This window comes from Oreochromis niloticus, linkage group LG14 (genome assembly GCF_001858045.2).
Source record: "Oreochromis niloticus isolate F11D_XX linkage group LG14, O_niloticus_UMD_NMBU, whole genome shotgun sequence".
Taxonomy (NCBI): Eukaryota; Metazoa; Chordata; class Actinopteri; order Cichliformes; family Cichlidae; genus Oreochromis; species Oreochromis niloticus.
Genome location: NC_031979.2, coordinates 18327933 through 18352438, shown reverse-complemented (window position 1 = coordinate 18352438; position 24506 = coordinate 18327933). Strand labels below are relative to the sequence as shown.

Here is a 24506-nt window from a genome sequence, read left to right as displayed (position 1 = left end):
ATGATGAGACCAAATGTCTCATTCAGGTCTAGAGTAAGTCCTGTTACCGAAGATGACTTGTATGTTATCTGTGAGATTAATTCATGTGTGTACAGGTGTTACTGTACCTGTGTGTCACCTGTCCCTCCCGCGCTGGTCTCTCCATTCTCTGTAAGATCTTCTACCAGCACGGAGGGGAAAACGCCCACCCGCCCGTTCAGCTCCCCCTCCCAGAAGCCGTCGTCTGTCTGAGTGTCACGGCTCAACAGGCGGATCACAGCTCCCTCGGAAAAGGAGAGTTCCTCATCCGCCTGACCCTCGTAATCATAAAGTGCACGCACATACACCACTGCAGAGAGAAAGGACGAGAGAGAGAGGGAGAAAAAACAATTATAAGTATACCGTCGGAACAATTATTCTCAGGGAAATGCAGTTTCTTGTCTGCAGGCCCCTTACTGTTATTAAGAAAATGGTATACACCGCTGGAGAGCACAAGATACACAAACAGCAGTGGATTTACTCATGAGCCTGGTCTAAGTATTCAGGTACAGCGGATACAAAGTAATAAAAAGAAAAACGGATGAAGTGTAAGAGCAAGAGCACAGTAGGAGAAGATAAGGTTGTAAATAAGGCGGGTAAAGAAGCAAGCAAAGACTAAAAAATAACATAAAATAAAGATTTTATATAACAAAAGTTACAACCACCCGCTTTCCTTTCCTTGTTTTTGTTGTCAGTGAAATGGTGCTTGACCAATCAAGCTCGATTAATGTAGGTTTCTGGCTGTACAAAATAATTAAGTTACGCATCGTTTGCATTGATGACCAGATAGGTACGGCCTGTGCAGTACAAGTAACTCCAGCTCCTTTTTTTAAGGCTATCTTGAATTTCAGCTCAAAGTTTGTGTCTACCAGTTTAATTTACTTTTAAATGAACTTGTGAATACTTTGGCTGGTTGATTACAACCCACAGGGCTGCAGAAATAAAACAGCAAAAGTTAACAGTTAACAGTCAGGTTAATGCTCCGCTTTTGTTCTCTTTGAATATGAGACAGTCTTTTTACAGAAAGGCACTATTTCTAGTTCACTGATATGCAGGACTGTGCATATTAATGAGTGATTTATTAAAAGTGCAAACATACATGGAAATACAACATTTGATGGTCTTTGGAAGATCTTCAGAAAGCCTGAAGAACTATTGCTCAAGACCACTTTAAAAATTATCTCCTTGGATGCAAAATATAAAGAAATGAAGCATTACTCAAGACCCTTGCGCAGTATTGTAAATGAGCTGAAATGATTAGGGTCAAGGGTGTTTATTTAGAGCATCCCAGCAAGGTTCAGTGGGCAACCCCTACATTTCCCCTTTCCAATAATACCCTGCTTAGTAAACTCAGTGTACTCTACAGAAGCAGAGAAAAATGCCTCAGTTAGTGGCCCACAATAACCTCATTATGGGTAAAAACTCATTTACACGGGTACAACTAGAATTAACCTCTTTCCTTTAACTACTGCCATGAAGTTTAATTAATCCTTCACAGCAACTGTGCTTACAGGGTTACTTACTATTCGTGTCTCCGTTTATGCAGCCCGAGTGCAGCTCTGGCTCTGTTGAATTAGACGAGGTGTGTGACCGAGCATCGAGCGTAGCCAGAGACTGGAGCATGCTCAGCAGACTGTTGGAGGTCGGGAACTGCAGGTATTTCTCTGGGACATAGCCCACCTGACCTGCCTTATTGCGTGCCTGAGAAACAAACAAATAAACAACAACAACAACAACAACAAAAGAAACCAAAAAAGCACGTCAGTACAGACAGTAGCACAACAGAGCTGATCAAATTATTCAACTGGCAAAAAAATGCAATACACATCTACAGCACTTGACTGTGATTGGGTACCTTAACCCAGTCCTCCATGTCTCCGTCCTCAATGACCTCCAACATCTCCTGTTCATCGATAGTTAATTCGTCTGGTTGGGAGGCCTGAGGAAGAGACACAGCGGGAGTTAAAGAAAGAAAAACAGAGAAAGTGGGAAGGAGAGTATGAAAGGAGGAAAGGTCAGCAGATGGGAAAGGAGAGAAAAAGGGAGTAGCCAGACCTTATAAACCAAACACTTCTCTATCAATGATTAATTAACGAGGTATTTAAATGGCATACATGTGTCAACAATAATACTGTGTGCTGTAGGCGTTTCCCTACTCGTAGGCAGACATTTGATGCTGTGTGCATGCAGGTGTGTGTCACCCTGTAGCTGTAGAAAGTAACCCTGTGTGCATGCTGCTTCACACCTTGTATGAATACAGGACTTTGCAGGTTAGCGGGTAGTTGCGGAGGGTCCCCGAAGGGCTGGAGCTGCTGTCGTCAAAAACCTCCATATTCTCCTCACACTCTTCACCCTCTTCACGCTCCAGGTCCACTGTGCCCTTTAACACACAAACAGATCCACAATGAAAACCTCTGATAAGTACAAGGACAAACAAGAAAAGCTCCACTCACCTTTAAAGAAAATGATTAAAACACACGCCTACAGGGAGTGCAGAATTATTAGGCAAGTTGTATTTTTGAGGAATAATTTTATTATTGAACAACAACCATGTTCTCAATGAACCCAAAAAACTCATTAATATCAAAGCTGAATGTTTTTGGAAGTAGTTTTTAGTTTGTTTTTAATTTTAGCTATTTTAGGGGGATATCTGTGTGTGCAGGTGACTATTACTGTGCATAATTATTAGGCAACTTAACAAAAAACAAATATATACCCATTTCAATTATTTATTTTTACCAGTGAAACCAATATAACATCTCCACATTCACAAATATACATTTCTGACATTTAAAACCAAAACAAAAACAAATCAGCGACCAATATAGCCACCTTTCTTTGCAAGGACACTCAAAAGCCTGCGATCCATGGATTCTGTCAGTGTTTTGATCTGTTCACCATCAACATTGCGTGCAGCAGCAAGCTCATCTTTGATGATACCAGCCCAGACCAGTACTCCACCTCCACCTTGCTGGCGTCTGAGTCGGACTGGAGCTCTCTGCCCTTTACCAATCCAGCCACGGGCCCATCCATCTGGCCCATCAAGACTCACTCTCATTTCATCAGTCCATAAAACCTTAGAAAAATCAGTCTTGAGATATTTCTTGGCCCAGTCTTGACGTTTCAGCTTGTGTGTCTTGTTCAGTGGTGGTCGTCTTTCAGCCTTTCTTACCTTGGCCATGTCTCTGAGTATTGCACACCTTGTGCTTTTGGGCACTCCAGTGATGTTGCAGCTCTGAAATATGGCCAAACTGGTGGCAAGTGGCATCTTGGCAGCTGCACGCTTGACTTTTCTCAGTTCATGGGCAGTTATTTTGCGCCTTGGTTTTTCCACACGCTTCTTGCGACCCTGTTGACTATTTTGAATGAAACGCTTGATTGTTCGATGATCACGCTTCAGAAGCTTTGCAATTTTAAGACTGCTGCATCCCTCTGCAAGATATCTCACTATTTTTGACTTTTCTGAGCCTGTCAAGTCCTTCTTTTGACCCATTTTGCCAAAGGAAAGGAAGTTGCCTAATAATTATGCACACCTGATATAGGGTGTTGATGTCATTAGACCACACCCCTTCTCATTACAGAGATGCACATCACCTAATATGCTTAATTGGTAGTAGGCTTTCGAGCCTATACAGCTTGGAGTAAGACAACATGCATGAAGAGGATGATGTGGACAAAACACTCATTTGCCTAATAATTCTGCACTCCCTGTATATTCAAGAGCAAAAACACAACAACAGCTGTTTAAATGCAAAACATTTAACATATTTTACATGATACCAGACGGTAAAATGCTCAATATATTTATATTTTCTTTGGTGTTTAGCTAAATTATTGATTTAAACCAGTTAAAAAAAGTCAAAATGCTCACAACTCCTGCTGTCCAAGTGACGCCTAGTTAGGTATACTGTTATCTGTTTATTTCTACTGCGTCGAACTAACCTCGCCGCTCCCCAGCTGTGTTATGATCCCAGCTTCTCTTCTCACTTTCTACTATGCGTTGGATAACCAGCTGCGAGACTTGTCTATTTGCCACCTGTAGTATTTTTCCATCTGTACAGATAGTTCCTTACCTTTCTATCGCTCCTTCCAGTCTGAGTTTCTCTATCCTGCTTAGTGTGTGTACTGTAGCTTTTTTGACACAGGTGTTCCAGGACTAACGTTTCAAATGAGCCAGCCACTCCCTCTTTTGTTCCATGTGAATTTCACTGGCTTACAGGGAGGTCATGTGATACAGCTGGTAGAAAGCTCTATCACACACAGAAGGCTGACCTGACCAGTAACAATAGATGGGGAGAGAAAAATACATGTGTGTGTGTGTGTGTGTGTGTGTGTGTGTGTGTGTGTGTGTGTGTGTGTGTGTGTGTGTGAGTGTGTTCTCAGTTCATTGTGTTTAGTCATCAGATTTCTGTTGACACAGTAAACTCTATAATGGTGCACAACAAAACACGTATGTGCTTTGTACTTTAGTTAATCTCCAGAGTCTGACATATGATGCTATGATGAAAAAAGACACTGTTATCAAAACTATCTGGGAATGGGTAAGAAAATAGGGAATTGCCCATGTTGGCTAGCCTATGTTGGAAAACACAGTATATGGCAAACTGTGGCATGTTTTTGCACCTTGACATGGGTGTGTCATTAACACCATTCGTTTTAGGAGGAAGGCTTTCTGTTTTTATCCACTTGGTTACCAAAGGCTTTTAATGTGTTTTATTTTTATTTTTAAAGCTCTTGTATTTAATTTGTATCCAGTGTAATCTGGTCTTTAAAGTCTTGTATTTTGTATCAAGAGCCTAAACACATTTGTACACACGTCATTTATTTTTGCTGTACAAAGAGACTGGATCTAATGCTCTGATATTTACCTGATATTAATCTGTACTGGAAAACTGTCATCCAGTTAATTTCAGGAAATGGCTGCTAAGTATTTTGGATAATGTCACTCCTACATTTTTTTTTCCTGGATCTGAGGATGCATGGCTGCAATCTTGAGGTGTTTTTGGTCATTTTTCCTGTTGACCTGCTGACCTGAGCTGACCTCAGGGAGATGATGATGAATCAAAACATTGCTTTTCTTAAAAAATAATGTATAGACCTCTCTTCCTCCTTTTTTTTGTTTCCCTGATTGTGAGCATACTTGGTCTTTTTTCCCTAGAAGAAATATAAACATGGACTTATGTTTGTGCTTCTTTAAAACTCTTATCTGCATAATACAAACGTTACATCTGCTGTGATGCTGTATATTGTTCAGCCATGATTTCTAAAATAAATAGAACAACAATAGGATTTACCATATGAATAAGTATGACTATAATTAGCTTGGTAAACACACAGTAATAGTAAAATTGACAAGACTGGCTTTAATTTTTGCTGTTTTGTCCTGCTGACGCACGAAAAAGTGAGATCAAAGGAACATCGGTGTTGTTAAAATTAATCCTGGATCTGAGGATGCACGTAAATGTGCACACCAACATTCATGGCCATCCATTCAGCAGTTTGGATACAGTTCCCTAAAAACCAAGCCATCCTAAGTGATATGCTGCCATGAAGACAACTTCGTTTTCAGGAAAATGTTTTACAGGATAAGTCAAAGGTTTACTGAGTGTGAGTGTGTTTCACCTAAACATCAGGACACAGTCCTGTGATCCTTTCAATGGTTACTGACATGTCTGAACCACATAAAATAAATACCGCTGCGGTCTGTTAGTAACTGATAAGTCTCCATGTTAAATAGTAAACCCCTGATGTAACGCATCATTTACCACTACTACCTGGACAAGGGTAATTTCATTGTAAAGAGAAGGTGATTTCAAGCACAGCCATGTAGAACCTACGGTGTGGAGGCTTCATTCAGGGCCACACTTCTTTAGTGGCTGCTTGTTTGTTGGTTCACATTAAGCTTATCCTCTTTGTTGATTTAAGACTACGCTGCTTAGCCCAGAGACCAGTTCCTTTTAATCCCTGAAGTAAAGGCCAGCATGTATTCCAGTAATAACCCTATAAAGTACCACAAAATATACATCTCAGTATATGTACCGATACAGCGGAGACACAGGCCAGTGCAAGATTTTACTGTTCCTGGAGGTAATAACTGCAAAAGTGATATTGTAATGAAGGCAGTGGCTGTCTGAGAGGCCGGAGGTTTTTAAGGCTTGCAGTATTTCATTCAGATTAATAAACCTGAGTGGGATGAAGAAACGGCCGAGGAGCGAGCCTGCTCCCTACTCTCATTGTGTTTCTGTCACCTCCTGTGCAGATTATTACTCGCACTACATCAATCCTTTGTTCTTTCTTTGTTATCGGTCACTTCTGACTTTTCCACAATCAGCACACTGCTGTTTGCAATCCAACCTAAATTTTCCCTTCCCTTCTCTTACTGTCTCTTTTTCTTGCACCCTGTTAATAACAATGTCCCAGCTTTCTTTGTTGCTGTCAGTCTCCCCAGGCTCTCCAAATAAAATCTATGTCAGATGAACTGCTGTCATATGCCTGAATACTCAATGTGCCTCCTGGTCTGTTCTTTTAATGACATCTAAACCATACTGAGTTTTCAGCAAGCGCCTACAACAGACAAATCTTGTAAATAGGGCAAGAGAAGTTTTAAATGCAGTGAAAAGAAGATAAATATTGTTCAAAATTTTAACCCTCCTGACTATTTTTAGTATAAAATATTTTGAGACATACACTCACTGGACACTATTAGGCACATCTTGCTTGTGGGTTTGAACCTTTCGCCTTCATAACTGCTTTAATTCTTCATTGCATAGATTCAACAAGGTGATTCCAGCACCTTGTTGAATTAATCAGAGATTTGGGTCCATATTGACATGATAGCATCACACAGTTGACACAGGTTTGTCCGCCACGGCATATCTGTGGCATTTAAATGATGCTCAGTTGGTACTAAAGGGATCAGGTGACAAGAAAATATCTCCCACACCATCACCAGCAGCCAGCAAGGATTCATGCGTTTATGCTGTGTACACCAAATTCTGACCAAATACTATCCGAATGCTGCAGCAGAAATGCGGTCTTCTGCTGCTACAGCCAATCTGCTTTAAAGCACGATGCATGTTTAGAGATGCTCTTCTGCATACCTTGACTGTAATGACTGATCATCTGAGTCTGTGTTCATTTTCACCCACAGAACTGACCCCTACTAGACATTTTCTATTTTTAGACTTTCTGTAAACAGAGATGGTTATGTGTCAAAGTCCCAGTAGATCAGCAGCTTCTGAAATGCTTACACCACATTCACTTAAATCAGCCTCCTTCCTCATTCTGATGAGCAGGCCGTCTTAACCATATCTACATGCAGAAATCAGTTGATGCGATGTGATTGGCTCATTACAAATTGGATTTGAGCTGCAGGTTCGTGCACCGTGATCAAATCTTGAGGAGACACAGGGTGTGGGTGACCATTTTGTCTGAGCAAACATGCCACACCTTATATCTCTTGCAGTATACAGTCACATTACAGCAACTTATTGGCTTTTTTCACCCCCACCTTTCTCACCTCCAATGCCTCCGCTCTGACACGACATTCTCCTCATCTCTGCTCTTCTCCTTCACCTCATACCCCTCCTCTTCTTCTTCTTCTTCTTCTTTTTTTTTTACAGCCAATTAACTTTTCTCATTCTTCAGTACTTGTCTCTCTGCTGCTGCTCCTTTCACCCTTTAACTGCACAAATGCCTCTTTTTCCATTTAGCTCGTCTCTCTCTCCATTTTCTCTCTTTCTTAAGTTCAGTGTCTCTCTCTCTCTTTTTCTCTCTAGTGTTAGCTGCAAGCTGCAATATCACATGAGCAGAATGTCAAGTGCTTCCAATAAGGCAGACTGGCTATGTTTAGTCTTGTTGACAGACAGACAGACACACGTCTCCTCACAAAGCCCCATGTGGGATCACTCTACTAGTGATTGGCACACTTGCCTCCCTGTAAAGCTAATGCAGAGAAGACAACTCACAAATGCACGAACATAATTACGCACAAATATCCCTACACAAAAGAACACAGCACATAAGGCTGAGTTATAGACTGTGCATAATTTTGGTGTTTATATATGGCACTTTGATACTTCGTAACAAAATAACTCTGTGATAAAAGCTGTATTTCTAAAGTGTCTAACATTTTTAGGGTGGAGTTCTGCACAGAGCATGAAAAACTTGGGACCCATTAGCACATTCATACAGTATGCACACACATTCACAAACATGATGAGGTGATACACAAAAGACGTCATATCTGTCTACTTTGTCATTAAAGCTAAGAGCTGTGAAATAAAGTTAAGTGAGAACTACATCAGTATTCCACTGAGGAAGTGGGGCGTTTTAAGAGTCTTTAACTGGTGTGATAGATGATTAGGCAGCAGGGCCAAGGTCAATTATTTATCAATTTACATCTTTCAGAAAGTAATTTGTCAGGAGTACTACTCTGGTTGGGAGATTTTCACGGATAATGAAACCATAAAGAATGAGCAGTCATGAGCCCGTGTGTTAAAAGTTTAACATTTCATTTTTGAATGTGCTGAATTGAGTGCCGTGTTTGTGTAGATCTAGAAGAATTTACTGAGAGACAGTTGGGAAACCAAAAGATCATATACACTTCACTGATGTGATGGTGTTCATTAGTGGGTACAGCAGCCCAGTGTCCATGCAACAAACACAGTTACAAAAAGTGTGCAAAAGTCTTGAGCCATTTCTTTATATTTTTCTTACAAGGAGCCAGAAATTCTTGTAACGGTTTAAAGTGGTCTTGAGCTATAGTTCTGCAGGCTTGCAAACACCTTAAAATAGTAATAAGGTGATTCCTAAAGAGCTATTAGCTAAAAGCTTGGCATAACTCAGCATGGCGTGCAGTGTGTCCTTAAAAAATTGAGCAAACTGGACAGGTAGAGGACAAGAGAAGAAGTGGCACGCTTAAAAAAAACTATCTACAGCAGATGAACAGTATCTGAAAGTCGTGTCCTTATGAAATAGGAAAAAATCAAAGTCCTGAGAGATGCAGCTGACCCTTTAGCTGATCCAGTCAGAAATGCTCTCAGTAGAAGGGGTGGATGTCAAGAAGCACTTCTTAATGAAAGGAAACTGGAATAAAAGATTGAGGTACGTCAAATTACACGAGAACTCGACTGAAAATCAGTGGCAACTGGTCTGATGGAGTAATGAATCCAAATTTCAAATTTGGGGTCCAAATTGTTGTTCATATGTTGATGGAGATCAAAAGAAAGGTTCAACAGTGAGTGTCTACAGCCATCTGTAAAACATGGTGAAGGCTCTGTCATGGTTTGCATTTCAGCAAGTGGTGAACAGACAGTGATCCACCATGTATACCACCTGGAAACTGTCTGATTGTCAGTGGCTTCATACTTCAGTGTGATAATGATCTCAAACACACTGCTAATACAGTGAGATACATACATGAAAAGTAAAAAACACACAATGCAACACTATCAGTTGTGGACTGATCTCCCCAGAAACCAGACCTCTAGTTAGCGCTAGACTTAATCAGCTCCTACATATGATCACATCCAGTTTAAAAAGCCTAAGACTCCAACAGCCAAAGCACTAAACATCCAGCAGGTGGGCACATTCGTCTTTGTTATATAGTTTGTTATTTACCCTGTAGGTGTAGGAATTGCATTTTCTAGCCAAGTGAGAACAGATATTGCAGGCTGGTAGTAACATTAGGACCCATGTTTAGTTTAAAAATACTTTTAAATATATACATTTTAAATATTTTGTCCTAATTTTGTCCAGTCGTAGACAAGTTTAATTGTTCTGGCTTGGCAAAAAATAGCTGCAATGCAGGTGTAGTGAGGGGCTGTGTCTCACCGACAGTGAGGGGTCGTGGGAAGTGTAGCTGGCCCAACGTTCATTCTCCAGCTCCTCCATCACCTACAGCATGCACGGAGAGAGTCAGGGGTTTATACACATATTGCAAACAGGCTGACACATATACACAAAATATACAAAAAAAAAAAAAAATGTGCACAAAGATATGAGTGCAAACACAACCATACGCATATCAAATAAATCTTCACACAGGTCAGGGACATGCACACGAGCACGCAGCATACCTGCATGCTTTCCCAACACTCACTGACAATACACACCTGGTTCATGGCGCTCTTTAGCCAGGTATCCACGGCAACCCCAACTTGGCGTAGAAGGTCCAGCCGAGCTTCAGCTTTCAACTTTATTGTCTTTGGAGAGCAAAGAGGTTAGGATTGTTAAAAAAGCACATGTATCGAGGCTGCAAAGTCCCATATCAATCTTTAAAAGAAAAGAGAATATAAAACACTATAGTAATGACTGGTTATTAGAAAACATTTCCATATGCGCCAACTACCTACATAAACAATGGGTTTGCTCTTAAGGGATTACTGAAATGCAGGGACCTAAAGAGAAAGATGGAATTAAAATGAAGCTGTATGTTAGAGGAAACATAAGGAGCTCTTTCTACTCGTGTCACATCTCTCATTTTGACATCTTGACAGCTGCACAAGTTCTGTTCAACGCAAACTGAATTTTCACCCCAAAATGTGTAAAAACTGGGTTACACAGTCTCCTAAGCAACAAATCATCAAAACTTGCTGCACTCTAATGAGACAAGATGATGATGCTATATCCACCAGTAGGGGAACCCCTGAGATTTACACTGAAGCTCTCTCGCATCAGCTCGCTCTCATCTCTAATCCTGTCTCCTTTTCCTTCTGTCTCTCATTGTTTTCATCAATTTCCCCTTTCATTACCTGCTTCTTTCCTTTCTCACCAGTGCTGACAGAGCAGGCTGATAGCTGATAGCTCCATCCCACAGAGGCACGGAGTAAGACAGAAAGACACGCTGTCAAGACAGACTCCCACACTTTGATCAATAAAGGCCTGAGCCACTTCACGGGCCTCAGTTTTTCCCTTCCGTTAGCAGCACCTAACAAACACCAGGCTTGGCTGTTGCTACTGAACCATAAACATACCAGACTAAAACGGGGGGAAAAGTTACATATAATGGCCATTACACTGCTAGCAATTGTTCCTTAAGGAAAGCTGCAGCACTAAATCATTAATGTAAGTCAATATGAAGCACAGCCAATGGTGTGAGTGCAAATCACTTGTGAATAGACTGCACACAGTCAGGCAGACAGAGCATCTATAATCAATACAAGCAAAACTGAAAGAAATAGAAAAATAGATGGAGGATAGATAGATAGAAAACTCGCAGGGAAAACCAGGACATCAGTAGCTTAGCAAATCATCCGGATCACCATCCATCACAATAAAAAGCTCATAAAAGTCCATAAAATGACAAATGTCACCTTGACCTTGAGCACAATTTGGGTGGAGACTCAGCTGATCATTGTGTGCAAGTTCCACTAAAGTCTGATCAATACGTGAGGAGAAGCAGCGATTTTTGTGAATTGTGGATGAACAGACAGACACCTCGCCGTGACATGAGCTCATTAGTACTCTGGCCAGCAGAACTAAACATCAGCAGTCCAGCTGTAAATCAATTATTGATTTATGATTGAATTATTCATAATTCTAGGTTCACCTCTTGTACAAAGACCTCTAAGTCAAACTGTGTTATACAAAAGGTGCTACAAACAAGCATCTAAACACATAACAGCAGCTATGCTGATAAAAGCAATAACATGTGGTATGTGAACTCCATATGATAGATAAACTGCAAAGAAGAGTTATTTAAATGTCACCATAAAAGGGCACGTTGAGACCACAGCAGGCAATTACTCCCCATATGTACTGTACACTTTCACAGTGCGTTCTGTCTGCTTATATTTCATATGAGTGATATGAGTGAGAACTATAGGAGCTGCGTTCCCTCCTAAATATTCTACTGTGTCTCATGAACACAGACTCATGGGTGTGTCTATGTCCTATTTTCCAATTGTGCTCGAATGTCAATACACATTAAGTGTGTAGAAAAATATGAGTAGATCCTCCCAGTCAACTTTCCAACTCTTGCTTGCTTGTAGTGAAATATTTTTGAGAGCGCAGCCTACTCCCTGCTCTGATGCCGTGTGTCAAACAGCCCCTTGCCTCAGCTGTTCTCACTCCCACCTCCTCTGAGAGCTTCTTATAAATAGGAAAGCAGCAAAAATGCCCATAATCGTTTATTTTACATAAAAGAATTTTAGATTTCGGTTTAAACTTATACTTCAAAACAGAAAAGAGCTGGTAGCTTTAAAATGTAGGATTTTCCATTAAGAGAAATTGGAGAAAACCTTAATCTGATTAGCTTCAGTCCGAATGACCTGCACACAGTATGTATCTCCTACAGCATATGCAATACAACTGCCATGTGCCTCTCTCTGACAAATTAATGAGATCAGAAGTGTTCCCTTCATCCCAGTGCTGTGTTTTCTCCTGATATCTGATCTTGGGAACATGTTGTTTTATTAATTAGCTTCAGTAGCGCATTACGGGCTAGCCTGGGGCTGAGTGTCATTAATATAAGAATATATAACACATTTAATTGTATATTATGACCATCTTCACTTGTCTTTTTATCATAGCAAGAATCACTCATATCACTTAGTTATGCTGTTAAGTCTTGTTATGGTAATAACTGTCGAGCAGTTTCAGAGAAAGACACAAACAGCCTCATCTGCAGAGCACAGAATACATAACTCTTCCCTTTCTGTCAGTATTTATTGATTCCACTAAAGAAAAATTAGATTTCTGTATAGACTGAAGGGTGCAGACTATAACTAAACAAACTAAATAAATACAGAGCTATAAAAAATGTGATGCGTTTCATTTTGTATAGTTTTTTGTGACCATCATAGAAACAAACAAACAAAAAAACTCTGCCTTGCTTTTTCCCATCATGTCCACACCACTAAAATGCATAATCATGTCAATATAAACCTCCCAGCCTCCCTTGGCTTTTTAACATATTTAACATATTTATTAAAAGATTTGGCTAAAACCGTGGGTCAACAAATTAAATATATGGTTTTTGCTTAATGTTTATGATAAAAAATGATCATAGAAAACTGTAAGACAACAAAAAAACAGGAAACTTGCTGAAATTTTCAGCCTTTACATTAAAATTAGAAGCAGCTATAATGTTTTATCTCAAATTCACAACTTGTATTTTCGACACAGTTTCACCTGCAGTTTTATATTCAATAAACATTTCAACAGTTGTTGTTTTAACTCTAAACACTGGCTTTAAACCACAGTTTTAACTACAGTAAGTAATAACAGTCTTGATTACTGACTGATTGTAATCTCGCATGCTTAAGCAGGCATGTCAGATAGTCTGCTTGTTATGATATGACGTAGAGACTGCTTAGCCAGCAAAACACAAATTCCTCAGAAATGCAGCACTTAAATATTTAAAGGAACAACTGATCATCAGAGAAAAACAGAAGTTACAAAGCTAATGACATTTAGACGGTAAGACTTGTAAACACTGTTTTTTTTTTCTTGTTTTGTGCTTCTTTGGGTGTGAGGGCGTTTTGTGTGTTTTATTTTTAATGTGATATTTTGCGATCTTCTGCATGTAACCCTGCCAAGGGACTGCAGATGTAAATTAGCTTTAAGCTAACTCAGGTACAATGCTTCAAATGGCAACATGCTCAATTTTTAAATAAAATTAAATAAATATTAAAAACTATTCCTGGATGGCTGCCAATGGCAGTGAACAGTGAGGATGTGATCCCTCGCGCTGTGCACAGGTGGAGTTCTTATAAAAACAGTCACATGCATGCTGCGTAGGCTACCTGCATGTCATGCATCTGATCTCTAAGAACCATCTCGCACTGTGATAGTGCCTGCCAATAATTCATCCAGAAATTCACAGAACCACAGTTACCTTTGCAATGTCCGTACTGTTTCATTCCAATTGGCAGTAAACAGTGCGGATGACTTATCACAGCAGTCTCACAATGATCACCTTACTGTTAGCTACTGTCAGCCAACGGCACTACCGCTGAAGATAGCCGAGGCCACATTAAGCCATTAGATCCTCGCAAAGATGGTGCCCACGATGCCCCTGCATAGATTTCACCTAGTGGAACACCTCATGTGGCCACACCCCTGGTACACGGATAACTAACATCTGAAGGGACAGGTGCACCTGTTACTTCGTACACCGGTTTTACTTTGTCAACAACTCAGTGGGAAAATCCCTGCTTGGACAAAGCTTTTCCTGTGTTTTTCCTATTATATTCAATTCAATTCAATTCAATTTTATTTATATAGCGCCAAATCACAACAACAGTCGCCTCAAGGCGCTTTAAACACTATTATATAAGGCTATTATAACAAATAAAGGTCTGCTCTGAGTGTCTGAAGTTCTGTGTTTCCCTAATCTATAGACACAAAAAATGCACTGCATCCTGCACTCTGATCGAAGGGGGGAGGGTCGCATGCCTGAAGTTCTATGGCTTCACTAGCATGGCTGGATGACAGGATCTTAGGTAGAAGCAGCATTACTCCAGAGCCATCCGATTTCCAACGTAAAGTACAGGCTTGAAATAAAGTACATGGAGCTTGCAAACTGTTGTAGCTGCTAAAAGAAAAGCAGTACCTGCAGCGAAACAGCAGCCTGTAACCCTGAGAAGTTGTTTTTAAAACACATGTATCCTGTGAATTAACTGTTCAGTAGTCCAGCTGCTGTTGCAAAGGTCTGCCTAGTGTTTGTTGTGTTGGCTGTAGAGGGGGGATAAGGGGTTGTCTTATTGTTGCCTCTCGAGCACACCTGTTGTCACTTACCTGCACCGGTTTTATGCTTCCTATCCTGACACACTGATATGAAGTCTGAAGTCTAACCAACTTCCTGTTATACTGTGATGACCAAGTGTTCCTTTAATATTTTTGGGTAGTGTAACTAATGTATAGGCCCGGCTTGGCTTTGTGATTGATATTGCTACTGGAAGAGGCTTGATGGGAGGAAGATGGAGCTAATTCACAGATAATACAGATAATGCTCCCATCAATAATACAAAAAATACAGATAATGTTCCCATCAAACCTACATAATGTCTTTTGTCCTGCTTTCACTCCCTTTATAAATCTGTGATAAGAGGTCTGTGATAAAGCCATTAGTAACAAAGAGCTCATAAAATATTCATCATCTTAGTCAAGGTAATGCTGGCCTAGAAGAGAAATTAAAGGGAAGCACGAGAGAAAGACAGAGGATTAAGTACGGAAAAAAAGGTGACGTGGTCACATGTTTGCACTTTGCTATGAAAAGATTCTCTAATTATTTTGAGGGAAGTGAGATCACAAGCTACTGATAGTTGCTAAATTATTCGAATGCATGACGACAAAGCAAATGTTTTTTAAGTTGACAGCAGAGGGTGCCAAATATGCAAAAGCCTGATAACAAAGGTAGCCAAAGAAGAAGTTAGATAGAGAATGAGCCAAATGCAATGAAGCTGAAAAGCAGAATGAATAGAAATATAGACTTCTGGGAGCGAACAGAGAGGATTACACTGAGAAGGATAACGCACGGTGCAGTGATCTCATTCAGTGCTGACAGGTTCAATCTGTGGGAATCGATGTGCAATCAATAAGTATCTGGCTAGGGTGTGTAGAGGGAAAAGAGTGGGAGGATGGAAACAGAAAGAGGCACATGTGGGTTGAAAGCCTGAGGAGAAAGTGGTCTAAGAAACAATAAAAATATGTGATCATCTGATCTTATATCAACATTTTCATTATAATATAATAAAATAATCTAAAACATTACAGCTCAAATGTTTTAAACCTACAATGCCGTCATACCTGCATGCAGTAATGTAACTGTAAGCTATGACATACATCGAGGAGTTAATGAGTTTTTTCGGATTTGTGTAGGTGAATAACATAAATGATCTGTCACATCTTATGCTGGCAAAAGTGTGACGATAACTCATGGGCCATGCTTGTTAAAATATACCCCGCTACATCAAAGAGGCTGTGCAAAGTGAGAGCATACTGCCAATTTCACTCTTCATTCAATTCAAAATACATCAGCCCAAAGAGTGGGCAGCACTTCAACTCGTTTACAACGATATGCAACATTAAGTACTTCTATGTAAATGTGTACCACAGATTTCATGGTGTTTAAGAACAACAAACATTAGCCATTCATTAGAGACCTATTTAAACAATGAAAAATAAGCTTCCCGTACACAACAGTAATAACACAGAAAATAACATCTGTTTATTTTTTATATCAATATCGCATCACTGATTTTTTCCTTCTCTTTTTTCTTACTTCTATAAAAATAAATCTCATGTTGCTATCCAAGGCAGACTCTCTTGGAAACGCTTTTTTCCTGTTCGTTCCTTTATGTGTCAGCATTAGTGCACATACTGCAAAATGTTCCGTGACAGGCCGCTCCATAATAAGTACTCAAATAAAGGCACGCTGTAAAGTTTGTGTTCTGAACATTTGTTAGAAAAGGATCATCTATTCATCTGTTCTCTGTATCCTTGTAGCTCCACATGGTGCCCAAGTTTTGACAGGATAGAACAACTGACACGCTGCATTCACCCACATTTTGGTGTTTTCACTTCACCTGACCTTGCGTGCCTTTAGACTACGAGATGAAAATAAAGCACTGGGAAAGAGAGCTACATGAAGATGGGAACAAAGTGCAAACGCCATACACACAGGGTTATATTTAAACACAGACCCTGAGACAGCAGTAAACGTTGACGATCTGAGTCACACACCTCGGCTTTGCGCATGTTTTCTTTGGTGTCTTCGATCTTCATCTCCAGATCTAATCTTCCCTGCTCTGTGGGAGGCAAGCCGTGGCTCTCACACTCCTCCAGAGACTGACAACAACACACACAAACACAGAGCGTGATTAGAACAGGAATGTGTGTGCGCTTTAAAATTAAGCTGATTCAAATTCACATGTTGCATTTCTAAAACGGGTACGTGCAACAAATGTTTGTGAGTGTGTCTGTATGTGTGTGTGTGTCCCTCTTACTCGCTTGTAGTGAATGATATTCTTGTGCTCTCTGGCCACCCTGGTTGCCCATTTCCTGGCCTCCTTGTTCAGACTGTGCTCCTCTGTCGTCCCCGACTCCGACTCCAGCTGACGACTCTAATATCCCACACACAGCCGCACAGAGACACGCCACAGCAGCAGGCAAACACACAAAAATACAGTGTCAAAAACAACAGCTCAAGGTGTGCAATACGCAGAGGCTGTTAATTAAGCTAAAGAAAGCAACACTGTTTCCATAGCAAGTAATTAATACAGTGTGTGTTGCTGCTCTATTGTTACCCTTATGAAACAAAAAGCCTCTATTAAAACCACATGTGAAACACCATGTGTGTGTGTTTTCTGTGTACTACAGAGTGAGAGAAGAGGAGGTGCGTAGCAACAGCACTTTTTGCATGTGACTTTATTTTGTTGGGGTTTTTTTAATATACTACAGAAAACACGCGGGGTCAGCCAAGGAATCTGCATGGCTTTCCAATTAAACACATGACATCAATTATAACCACGCAGCCAAAGTGAATCCTGAGCTCACGCACTTAACAAAGAGCTTTTCTTATTTCACATGAAAGATTTCTATTTTTTTTCTCTCTTTCTGTTCTTTGTCACTGCTTTGAAGTGGGCGGGGATTCGCTGGGAAAAGGTCATGTTGCATACTTCTGCCCATCATGCATCATTTAGCAGTATGTGAATGAAAATCTGGTGACAGCTGGGAGGTTCTTTGGCCACTCTCTATCAAATTCTGATAATAACACACCCACAATATCCAGATTAACTATGTTGGATGATATAAAAAACATCATTTAATTTGATTCAATCTTCTCTAAACAATTATGCTGATTTCATAGAAAAATATTTGCATTTTTAAAGCCAAATTGTTCAGTGGAATCATAATTATTTGCTATTGTTGTCCAAAAAACATGACTCAGTAATCAAATTATACAGCTGTCTCTCATGGTCCAAAGAAACCCTGAAAAAAAGGTGAACTGTTTTTGCTTACTTGTTTACAAATATGACTCAGATTTGATCTTTTCATTTCTATCTATTATAAAAATGCGTCATAGAGGGGGCTGAAAAACAAAAAGGATACTTTCTAGTAATTTAACAATGACCCACTCCAGCTTCCCTCGTGATAACTCAGATCGAAATCAATGCAAAATATCTTGCAAAGACTTCCATGTACAGACATTCGTCGTCAGTGCTGTGTTCGCACAGACCTGAGAGGCTTGAGTTCCCATAATCTGATAATAAAAGTCTGTTAGCCTCAGCTAAAGTACACAATATTCTAATTACACCTTTTCATGCACATCATCTCTATTAATTATGTGCTGATTCTGTAACAACAGGGCATAAATCTGGCTAAGTATAGGTGTGAAACCAAGTGTATTACATGGGAGATTTACAGCATAATTACATTCAGGCACAGGAGAATTGCAGCAAGTTAAGGGAGAGGACAGGAAACTCGATTAGAACAGTGGCTCTAATATGACATGTCACGAACCTGCATCTCGATACTTTCCTTAAATTAGAATTTCAGGTAGTCTGCCAGCATCTACAGTTATGTGAAGTAGAAAGGACACCCTTTAAGGTTTTATGTATCAGGACATAGTAAAAAAAAAATCATCTGATCCTTATCAGGTCTTAAATACAACCTCAGATGAAATACAAAACATCTCGAAAGACGAAACATTATTTATTTAACAAAAACTAAACCGAAAATGCAGAAACAGTGTGGAAAACCTAAGTACACCCCTGCTGCTTCCACAGGAGTAACGAGGGTAACTAACAGCCAGGAGCTCCTAATTAAATGCAAATTATTATCCGATCATCAGCAAATGTGAGCACATCTATAAGAGCAGAAGTTTTGTCACTCTGCTGGTGTGTGTAACACGATGCCAAGGAGGAAAACATCAGCAATGATCCTCAAGAAGCAAGTTTTGCTCCCCATCTCTCTGAGAACGTGTATATGGTCACTTTTTAACAATTTCAATTCCATTTTTCTACAGAGAAAATGATTATTCACAATTGGAAAGATTCAAGATAGTTCAATCAGCTAGAATGTCGTAGCAAATTTACACCGAGGTCGGGCCGTGCAATGCTCAAAGTAACTGCAAAAAATTAATAATAAGAGCTACATCTCAGATACTACAGGCCTCAGTAAGCATGTTAAATGTTAAAGTTCATGACAGTACAATAATAAAACTGAACAAATATAACTCTGGAAGGGTTGCCAGGAAAAAGTCTCTTCTCTCTAAAAACAACATGTTAGCACAGCTTGGGTTTGCAAAGCTGCATCTGAACAACCCACAAGACTTCTGGGACAAAGACCAAAGTGGTGATGTTTGGCCATAATCCACACCAAGCATGAAACCAAACACAGCATAACAGCACAAACCTCACACCCACTGTCCACCACAGTGGTGAAGGAGTGAAGATTTGGGCTTGTGTTGTAGCCACAGGACCTGGGCACCTTGCAGGCACTTAGTCGATAATGAATTACTCTGTATACCAAAGTGCTCTAGAGTCAAATCTGAGCCCATCTAGTAGCTTACTACATTTGGCTGAAATGGGGCCATGCAACAGGACAATGATGAAAGAGATATGTGCATAAGCAAATACCTGCAAACCTCAAAGTTCCTCCACAGTGACAGGAGAGACTGATAAATGTCATACAGAAAATGACTACTTCAAGTTATTGCTGAAAAAGGTGGATCTACAAGCTGCTGAATCAGGGGGAGTACTCATCTGAGGTATTGTATTTAAATAATTTTAGAACCCGGTAAGGATCAGATTATTTATTATGATGTCATAGTACATAAAATCTTTGAAATAAAAAAAGATCCACTCCTTTTCACATGACTGTTCATACTGCACATAAAATGTGAATTCTAGTGCTTGTGTGAGTCATGTGACTTTCTGCATCAGTTTTGTATCTTCCTGATGCACACTGATGATCTCCTTACACCCAAATAGATCAGTCAACCTGCACTCTTAATGTCTTTATGGACAGGTGAAATATTATTTTATTAAATCATTTCATAAATTGGAAAAGAACAACATTAGCAACGACTGTAGGTGTCATAATAGGCAAAACTATAAACAACTGACCTGATATATAACAGAAAAAGGTGTCATCATCAAAATCTAAACCTTTTTCAGACTTAAAGAGGTAGGCAAATCATTTAGATACAGTCTTCTTGCAGGTCATTCACTCATTCTGAACACATTTCTTGTCATAGACACATATTATTATAAGAAAAAAATGTCAGAAAAGGTCTAGGACTTGTTATGATTTAATGCATTTGCACAAGTTATTCTCTGAATAAGGCTCTCGTTCGACAGTTTTTAGAAACATATCGCTGTCTTAACTAATAAAATTCATCATGCTGAACAGCCCATGTATCACAAATTAGCCAAGGCAGCAGTATTTCTATGTGAAGTGTTTTAATGGAGTTTTAAAGCAGTGGGTGCCTAACCCTCCAGTGTGTCTGCACAACTTGCATTAGAGCAGCAGCGGTGCATTCAGACTGCAGCAAATACCTGCCTATGATTATGCTTTTTTATGCATGTTAAAAGTGAAAGAATAAAATGAGTTCTCCTAAAATAGCACAGAGAAAATGTGTGTGTACAACTACAGAGTTGCTTGTAAACCACAATATGATGTCTACATTCTCAACATGTAAATTTAATGCAGTGTTAGCTTTAGCATTATTTCATATTTTATGTTTTATGGGCTTATCTTACACATGCAGACACATGTAGAAATATGGACACACAAACAACAAAAAGAAAAACAAAGCAATTACGGAGGTGCTCATTCAGTCTCCAGTGATTACATCTTGAACCCATAACAAATTTGTAAAGGAAAATTACACTAAACTATGACACATCAGCTTTCAGGATGTTGATGACAGTGTGGTGATATTTTAAAAGATGACATAAAGTTACAGCATCAGATGAATCATGACAATGGTCATGAGAAGCCAAAGCCACGAAAGGTATTCAGCTATCGTGCAAGTGTGCCTTCATTGCTTGATTATGATGAAGCAACTAGAAAATGCAGGAAACATAAGTAACTTCCTTAAATAGACCTGTAATGGCTGAACCGCCCCAGTGTAGTCAGCTGTCGTTACGAGGTTTATGTCAGGTAGAATAGTTGTAACAATCAGATGAATTGTGGCCTTTTTAGATATTAAATAAGAAAAATTCATCAGCTGCTGCTCTATACCCTGGTTTGATTATTCTATTGGTGCACATAAGCAAAGTTGCATTGAGCAGATAAAATCTTAACAAGAAATTCAGAAACTCCCACATATTTGTCATGTTTATTTTTAGTTCTCACGCCAACTATGTGGATGATGTCATAATCCTATCTGCAGCCACTTGTGTGGTTATCCCAGAGTGTCTCACGGTCTTGTTACGGTGACAGATGGACATAAAAAATCTGGCAGTGAAAGTTCTTTAACCTCCGCTATATTTCAGTAAAAGGAGAAAATCTAACCTAAAAGAAAACAACACATACACTATAGTTTTATTGTCTGTGGTTAAAGTGCTGACTGCTGTAGGCCAAGATCAACAACCTCCTCCCTAAGCCACAAAGCTGAGAGCCATATAAAAACAGATCATTTATAAAGCACAATGATGTGTTAATGACTATTAACAAGACATGATTCTTTTCCAGTAATAACAAAAGAGCTCTGGGTTTTATCACTACATAGTGTGCTGTCAGATTTGAGCCCATCCTCAGCTGCTTTTCTCAGTTATTCCCAACACACAATAATATTTTGCTCACCCTCACCGCCATGCTGTATGAAAAGTCTTGGCGCTCCAACTGGTTAGAGCACAATTTCTGTTTAAAAAGAGGGATAGGCCCACACTGCTCTCCAAGATACTTGGAATATAAAGGTTATTTTAGCTGACTAACTGTCTGCCTGTCAATCAGAGTTAGATCACAGAAGAAGTCCCTGCCAAACAGAGCATGTCATACTTGGGCGGCTAGTTCAGCAAAGTTTAATTTAATGTGTGTTAACATTGATTTGTCATGTCACTGAGTCGAAAAAGTGTCAACTCACTGACACTACAGTTGTTTTTAAAGAAAATTATAATGTAAAGTATCATCAAAAGCATCATAATCACAGGCAAGGAGATCCATAGTGACAACATTCGTCAATAGTGTGCATAACTATGAAAAATCAAGTATTTTTCTGTCTTTTTTTCCTTCACTATCACAGGTCATTCATTCGTTCTGTTTCCGAGCATGTGCTAGAAATCTAGCAAATATAACTTAAATTGAAAGATTGCTACCAGTGAGGGCAAAGTCTTTTTTGTGGGTTAAAAAGGTTTCTCTGTTGGGTGCCTATGAACACACACTCACCAGCCACTTTATTAGGTACACCTATTTAACTGTTTATTAACATAAATATCTAATTAACCAATCACATGGCAACATCTAAGTCATTTAGCCATGAAGACATAGTCAAAATGACCGGCTGAAGCTGATTTGAGCATAGCGTGGTTGTTGGTCCCTGACTGGCTCGTCTGAGTGTTTCAGAAACTGCTGATCTGCTGGGATTTTCCCACACCACCATCTCTAAGGTTTACAGAGAATTGTCCAAAAAAGAGAAAATATCCAGTGAGCTGCGGTTCTCTGGGAGAAAATGCCTTTTTGATGCCAGAGGTCAGGGGAGAATGGCAAGACTGCTTTAACCAGATAGGAAGGCAACAGTAACTCAAATAACCACTTTTTACAACCAACCTCAAAGCAGATGGGCTGTACCAGCAGAAGGCCATAACAGGTACCACTCCTGCTTGTTATAAACAGAAAACTGAGGCTCAGACTCACCAAAATTGGACAATAGAAGTCTGGAAAAACTTGGCATGGATTTCTGCTGCAACAGTCAGATTGTAGAATTTGGTGTAAACAACATGACAGCATGGATCCATTCTGTCTTATATGAACTGTTAGTGTGGGCAATATTTTCTTGGCACACTCAGTACCAGCTGATCATTGTTTGAATTCCTCAGTCTAACTGTGTATTGTTGCTTCCAGCAGGATAACGCACCATGTCACAAAGCTCAAATAATCTCAAACTTGTTTCTTGAACAGAACTGGTGAGTTCTCTGTACTCAAATGGACTTCACAGTCACCAGATCCCAATCCAATTAAGCACTTGATGTGGTGAAACAGGAGATTCATTATCCAGTACTAGCAAGGTATAACTAATAAAGTAGCCTGTGAGTGTATGAGGTTTCAGATTTTTCCAGTGCCATGCTGAAACGTCAATCACAGCCTGAGGTGTTAAGAGTTAAACTGCATTAATACGCTTTGTTTCCTCATGGCCAACTAAAAGCTTCTTACAGTAAATGATGCAGTCAGTATAAACAGAATGTATGAATGAAGCAGATAAGCCATGGTCTGAGAAGTATGATAGGAATGCTGACAACAGTTAAGACTACCTGTGCCAGGGTCATTCTCATGGCACTGACGGGCGACGGCTCAATGTCCACCAACTGCTGCACCGAGCTCAGAGTCTGGCACACACACACACACACACATAGACATCCGGGCATCCGCAGACCCACACACCCAAACAGCAGCAGTGCAAACACACAGACAGACAAACACAAGGAGCGATTAGTGGAAAAAAAGTTTAGGAAAAATTGTTAGCAAAGCTAGAACAGGAACAGGAAGACACAAGGAAGGAAGAGAACATTGTTACAGAGAAAACTGTTAGAATACTTGAAGCAAGTCAAAAGATCAGAGGCAAGGAGAAACTGGCAGAACCCAGTGAGAGAAAGAGAAATGTAGAAAAAGGAGACAGCACAATATGACTCAGACACAGGAGAAAAGGATACTACTCTAAAAAGGTATTAGAAACAGTGTCCAGTGAGAGCAATTTCTTTTTTTAGCTAGAAAGACTTAACAAGTCCCCGGAGAGGAGAGGAGACAGCATAATTCCCACTGCTCCATTCCGATCACACAGACCCTGATCGTTTGACAACAGTTTTAAATATTTGTAGCATACAGTAACCAATTGAATTTAAATGATTAAATTAGCTTGTGTAAATGACAAAAAAAAATTCCCAGGCTAGAAAGATACGCTCCCAATGGACACGCAACATCTGAACACAGAGCCGATTCATGCTTCTATCATGTTGTCAGCAGACATTAGTTAACTGGGCAACTCCATCTGAAACTGTTAACATAAAGAAATCCCCATAGTCTGGGAACAAAAGGCACGAAGATATCTCAAGAGAAAAAAGGGCGATCACAGCTTTGGCTCACGGATTTTTAACTTGGCAAGTCTCTCAGCCCCAGATGTTTTAATGTGACTCTCTAAATCATAAGAATTGCGGTAAATGAATTCTGTTTCATCACTCAACTTAAGGATTTAAGCAACATTTTATACACATAAGATATTAGAGAGGACAGAAAACACAGGATGAAAGAAAAGCCCACATGGCGGGCTGCTGTCTGTGTGTGGGAGTTTGTGCGCATGTGTGTATGTATGTGTGTGTGTG

General features: G+C 39.8%; 1 protein-coding gene across 1 annotated transcript in view; it reads right to left on the bottom strand.

Annotated features, from left to right (window-relative positions):
* fchsd2 (FCH and double SH3 domains 2) overlaps nucleotides 1–24506 on the bottom strand; it is a 67924-nt gene that overhangs the window by 4671 nt on the left and 38747 nt on the right. Inside the window, exons 11-18 of the mRNA XM_005474671.4 lie at nucleotides 16971–17087; nucleotides 16708–16812; nucleotides 10134–10223; nucleotides 9853–9915; nucleotides 2264–2398; nucleotides 1874–1957; nucleotides 1542–1719; nucleotides 108–328 (exon numbers count right to left, since the gene is read on the bottom strand). Coding sequence (XP_005474728.2) covers nucleotides 108–328; nucleotides 1542–1719; nucleotides 1874–1957; nucleotides 2264–2398; nucleotides 9853–9915; nucleotides 10134–10223; nucleotides 16708–16812; nucleotides 16971–17087 — 993 coding nt within the window. The remainder of the gene's footprint in view (nucleotides 1–107; nucleotides 329–1541; nucleotides 1720–1873; nucleotides 1958–2263; nucleotides 2399–9852; nucleotides 9916–10133; nucleotides 10224–16707; nucleotides 16813–16970; nucleotides 17088–24506) is intronic.